A 6000-nucleotide genomic window follows, 5' to 3' on the forward strand; every position below is an offset into this window, starting at 1 on the left:
TAACTATAAGTTAAAATAGTTTTTTACTTTAAAAGAGTATAATTTTTTTTACTTATTAATCTATATTTTCCTTAATACAATACAATGAACATTCTCCATATTAAAAGGTCACAAATGTGTGACAAATAATTTTGTCTCAAATAAATGTCACTATTTGTGACTACATGATTGTAGTAAAATCGTCACACTTGTTACAATTAATAATATCGACACTGTTTAGTCGCTAATAGAGACAATTTTTTGTGACGATTTATTTCGTAATAATATTGTGACGAAATAATTACGAATTTATGACTGAAAAGTTTTGTCACAATAAAGTATCTAAACGGTCACAAATTTGTGACAAAAAAATTTAGTCTCAAACTAACGTCACAATGACAGTTTTTTCTTGTAGTGAAGAAATAGATATTTGTTTATTAGTAGAATAAAATAAAATTTTCATAAAAAATTATTGATAGATTTTAGAGAGAGAATAATAGATCACTTTTATGAAAAGGATAAATTAATAAACTACTCAAAAATTAATTTTTAAAAGACAAAATTAACTATAAAATATTATATTTCGTTGGACCAATGTTTAGACCCGTGAGTCAATATTAGAATGTTAATCCAATATCATTAAGTATGAAACCAGTTCATTAAACGTTGTTCATGTGATATTTTATCAATCAAACATGCATACCATTCATCTACTTGTATTATTATCATCATCTCTGGCTGCGCGACCATTCCAAATTTCTAACATCATTGTCTATCTCTATAAATGATTACTATAATAAACTAATATAAACACATTATTGCTTTGACTATAAAATGTGCGGCATTATAATTTAAAATAGTGGTTAGAACTTTTTTGAAAATTTAATCATTTATTACTATTAGCTTTGTTGAAATTAGGTTTCTTGGATAATGTAACTTTCACTAACCCATTAACCGGTTTCGGAAGTAACCACTTGTTTAGACAGTGGTGATATAGGTCGTCAAGCGATTCAATTAACTCAAAAATACTTCTGCACACCAACTTGGTTATTAATCTTGACGTACCTCTAGAACCAAACTAATTCAATATGATCAGACGATGACGATCATGTCACTACTTATATAGTATGAGTTTTTTTTAAAGAGTGTTTCGTTCGTCGTCATTGAATTCCAGAAATAATATTTTGCAATACAATAGGGTGAATAGTTGTCTTTTGAAGTATTCTTGACTTCCTTAACACGTGACTTTATAATCATCCATGACGTCATGGATTCATATTTTGTCATTAATATCGCAATTGTTATTAGTACGTTTTTGGGATTCTTTTTTTTTTTAAAGGTCGGAATCAAAAGCTTCTAGATATCATAAATGAAGAAAGTTCATATGACCTGTGACAGCCATTAATGAACAAAAAAAAAAATCAACGGTCATACACATTTTATATATCTAACTATACAGCATTCACATAGGAGATTAATGTTGTTGTTGTGGTCTGGATATCGATGTAACAAATAAACAAAATGATGTCAAGACAAAATAGGGTTTAATAATGATTTTATATGTACCCTGGCAAAGCATTGAGATTTCCATTTTATCATTGTAGCAAAACGTTTAAATAGAAACTTGCCATTCTATTGAAAAGGCCCTTTCGGATCATATACAACAAAGGTGAATATACATTAGACCCAATAAGAATAGAAATGGGACTGCCGCTCCAATGATTGACAGAGGGAAGCCCAATGGGAAATCCGAAATCATTAAGAAGTTTAAGAACGCAATTCCGTAGGTTTGGATGAGTAAACCAGATAATGTACAATAACAAGCATAAGATTCAAACACAAACATTATAATTTGAAACAATCAAAAACTTGTGGAATAACGCTTACTCGTTTTGTAACAACGATGGAAACCGAGTGTGTCACATATGAATGAACCAAGGTCTTATAAATATCTTGTTTTGTGAGTGTTGAGACGTTTAAAGTTCAAATTATCACTAAGGATACAGATAAAGTTGATTACGGTAATGATCTTTAAGCAAGAAGATGATGCTTCTAGATGAAATCGATGTTGTTACAAGCAAGCTGATTCCTGATTCGGTCTCAAATGTAGATTGTTGTAAGTTATCTCACTATTTTGGTTGCTCAATGTTATATTTCGATCGTTCACTTACAAATGTGTAGGAATCTTTGGAACTATATGAAATTGTTGATTTTGTAATAATTTCTTTCTTCCTTCGTATGTTTTGTAACATACTCTGGGTGATGGATTAGTTGCAAATTTCTAGTCCAAAAAAAAAAAAAAAGATGTCATGGGTTAATATGATGGATTACGTATATTTTACTAATTACATGTCATGGGTTAAACAAATTAATGGTTACTTTTGATTTTTCATAGTGGGGTTTTTTTTTTTTGTTTCTAGAAATTGCAACTATAGTAGATTGGACACAAGATAACACCAATACCAAATTACCAACTATACTTTCTTGATTTTAATATAATTTGAAAATAAGACAAATGAATGATGCGAAAATTGACAATAATTTCTTTAACAAAAAAGAAACAGAAAATTGACAATAACATAGCTTGTATATATATCTTACACTTGCGTTACACATTTTTTTGTTTTGATCAAAATTACCATAATTCATAACACATTGCGTTACACATAATTAAATAAACACACAATAAAATGTGTCACAAGTTCCTTAGAGCTAAGTAAGCAAGTACTCTATAAGAAAGCAACATAATGGCAAGAGCCAAAACATCCCACATCATATTCCCAATCCTCAAATTCTTAATCCCTTCATAATTCATAACACTACAATGCAACCCTGATCCACATTCATAAACCTCATCCCATGTGTATTGAACCCCAACAAGAAGCTTGTAGCAATAATGGCTAAAGGAAACATACTTCAACCACGCGATGAAACCTGGTATATGTTGAATATAGTAACCTCCAGCTAGTAAGAACACTAGCATTAACACAGAAGACAATGTCGCTGCTTTCTTTGCGTCCATCAAGATTGCTCCTAGAGCTAACCCTACGCCTTGAGCCACTAGAACATTGTAGAGAACGATCATAAGAGTCATGAGGAATGTGGTTAAAGATGGCTTAAGACCTCCCATCCAATATGTGATTGTGACAAAGATCGTTGGAAGAATTAGTTCCATTGGTAAATCGCCAACTGTTCTTGCTATGTAGTAAGAGGAGAGTCTGTAGATTCCGGAGGATCGCTCTTTTATAAGCATCGGTCGTTCTTGAGGGAATGTGAAAATGGCATTGAAGAGAGGGAAGAATCCCCAGAAGATCGAGAAAAAGAACAATAAACCCACCTGTTATAGTGAAAAAAGAATATTAATGGGGCAATATATGACGTTTTATTATACGTTAAATTATATATGAATTAGTGTTTTTTTTGTTGGATGTACTTTATTCTAAAGAAATGTATTAGTATTATTTTATATTCTCGATCTGTAGCCAACAATCAATATTGTGTGATCATGTTTCTACATATATACTTTCAAAGTTTCAATTTAGAAATTTCGTAATATATATTGTATTTGCTGCCAAAAGGAAAAAGTATTTTTTGTTTGATGCCAACTATTTTATATATTTATGTTTAAGAAATCGAAATTCTAATGCCATGGTTTACTTTTTTTTTTTCTTACCTGATCTTGTATATGGAAAACGCGAGAATGCCACCATAAGAGACCAGAAAGCAAAGAAACAGACATGACCATAAATATTCTAAGTCCTGAAAATGATTCGTGACTTCTCTCCTTTAAACCTCGTTTCAGTAGAACTGAGAATTGCATCCACCAACTCGTTGGCCATCGATCTTCAGAAAATCCAAAAACAATGTCGTTATGATAAATGAAAATCAACAAAAATTTTTTAAGTGTTATTACATAATGACTTGAACCAAGACTTACTTGTTAATGACTTTGTTCCCGATCTAGTGATCGTTTGATCTTGTGGAAATGTTCTTGAAACCTCTTCTTTCAAAGGTGGATACAAGTTCTTTTTGTAAGACGAAATTAACGATTGTTTCACTGAGTTTTGTTCTTCGAGCCGATCTAATCTTCCATTTATTTCGACTTGATCACAATATTGTTTTGTATCCGAAATAATTCCTGCAAAAAACAAAAAATGTATATATTTCCAATCATTGTTAAATAACAAGAACTGTATATACTATAGTCATAACCACATGATTTCTCCCACTATTAACAAACCTTTTCTTTCTCTTTCAAGATTGATTTAAATTAAGAAAGCAAAAACCTTTTGTAATAAATATCCAAAGAATAGGATAGAATTGTCGTTGTCACATATCTCATGATGCATGAGCAAATAAAAAGAAAGTGTTTAACTTTATACCCGAACTTAGCTGTTTCAATTTATTTCCCTTTTCAAACTTAAAACACACAGTAAATGAATTTCGAAAAGATTTTGTAACTACCAATTGATCGGGACACGTAACGGTTCGTATTAGTGGTGCAGCCGTGTTATATAATTCACATTCAAATCAAATAGTATGCAACTATGCATGTATGAGTTATAGACGACGATAATTAAAATTAAAATATTTAGTACATACCGTTAGCAAGATCAAGCACAAAATCAGCCGGGTTAACGAAACTCGAACCGGGTTGATACCCGATAGAACCAAAATACTCCATGACCCGACCCGAATCTCCACTATAAATCGGACATCCTTCCGATAAAACCAACACTTTATCGAACATACGATAAAGCCGGCTCGAAGGCTGATGAATCGTCGTTACCACCGTCCGGCCGCCACGTGCCAGCGATCTCAAGGTGGCCACTATACGGGCTGCCGTGGTTGAATCAAGACCTGACGTTGGCTCATCAAGAAGCAACAAACTCGGGTTCACAAGCATTTCTTGTCCGATACTTACCCGTTTTCTCTCCCCACCCGAAATCCCTCGGATCAACCCGCCTCCTACTACGCTGTGACAACACCGGGTCAACCCAAGATCCGAAACCACCGTCTCAGCCTGCTCTAGTTTCTCTTTTCGGGTCAGTTCTTTAGGTAAACGGAGCAAAGCCGTGTACGTTAGCGTCTCCATGACCGTTAAGTGTGGGTAGAGAACGTCGTCTTGTGTAACGAACCCTGTCTTCCGTTTAACGGAGCTTGTAAACGGGGTTCCGTTATAGCTAACGGTTCCGGATAGCTTCCCTTGTAAACGTCCGGCTAACGCCGTTACTAGCGTAGTTTTGCCACTCCCTGATGGACCAAGCATTGCTAGTAACTCCCCTGGTTTGACTATACCGCTTACACCGTTAAGGATTAATCGGTTCAGTTTTGGTTCTTGTGAACCGAACCAATAGCTTCCTTTCTCGGTTTGTGATTTAATACTGTACGCCAACTCTTCAAACTGCATTATATAAACACAAATCAAAGAAAAAAGTGAGAAAAAGACAATACATGACTTAAGAGATCTATGTATGAATTATTAACTTAACGACCTTGAGGGTTATAGGACGTAATGATTGACGTAGAACTGAAGATTGTCTTGATTGGTTACTCGGACCGTCGTAGTCGTCATCGTCGTCAAGGCATGGGATAACATGACTTGGAGAGCTAAACCGGTTTTCTTGAACCGGACTAGTTTCATGTCGGTTTGCACCCGGTGTTTTCGAAAACCTAGATTCTTTCTCATTAGGAGGCATCATCTAGAGAGGGATGAAGAAGAGAAAGATTTGGTTGTGTTGAGTTGAGAAGTTCACATGTAATGTGATGTGTATATAAAGGAAAGAAGTAGGGACTCTCTCTTACTATGGAGGGAAAATTAAGTAGGAGAGAGTATATACTTATTCATAGCGCGATTAATTCATTTTCCACTTTTAAAATACAAATAATGTCAACTTAATTATTTTTATATTTTTCATAATTAAACTGATAAATCACTACAAGAAAACACGCTCTTTACGAAGGAAATCTGCGATGAACAAATGCCTTCGCAAATTTGTAATGAATTTGCGGGTCATTTGC

The 6000-nt window shown here is 33.7% G+C and overlaps 1 protein-coding gene across 1 annotated transcript; it reads right to left on the reverse strand.

The window, feature by feature from the left end:
- On the reverse strand, positions 2548 to 5681 carry LOC104790177 (ABC transporter G family member 21-like). The gene is made up of 5 exons (XM_010515878.2): positions 5475 to 5681; positions 4582 to 5383; positions 3917 to 4117; positions 3653 to 3822; positions 2548 to 3316 (listed from the first exon to the last, which is right to left on the reverse strand). Exons 1-5 carry the CDS (start codon positions 5679 to 5681, stop codon positions 2675 to 2677), a joined length of 2022 nt encoding a protein of 673 aa, XP_010514180.1. The 3' UTR covers positions 2548 to 2674.

Source organism: Camelina sativa, chromosome 6 (assembly GCF_000633955.1).
Source record: "Camelina sativa cultivar DH55 chromosome 6, Cs, whole genome shotgun sequence".
NCBI classification, from domain to species: domain Eukaryota; kingdom Viridiplantae; phylum Streptophyta; class Magnoliopsida; order Brassicales; family Brassicaceae; genus Camelina; species Camelina sativa.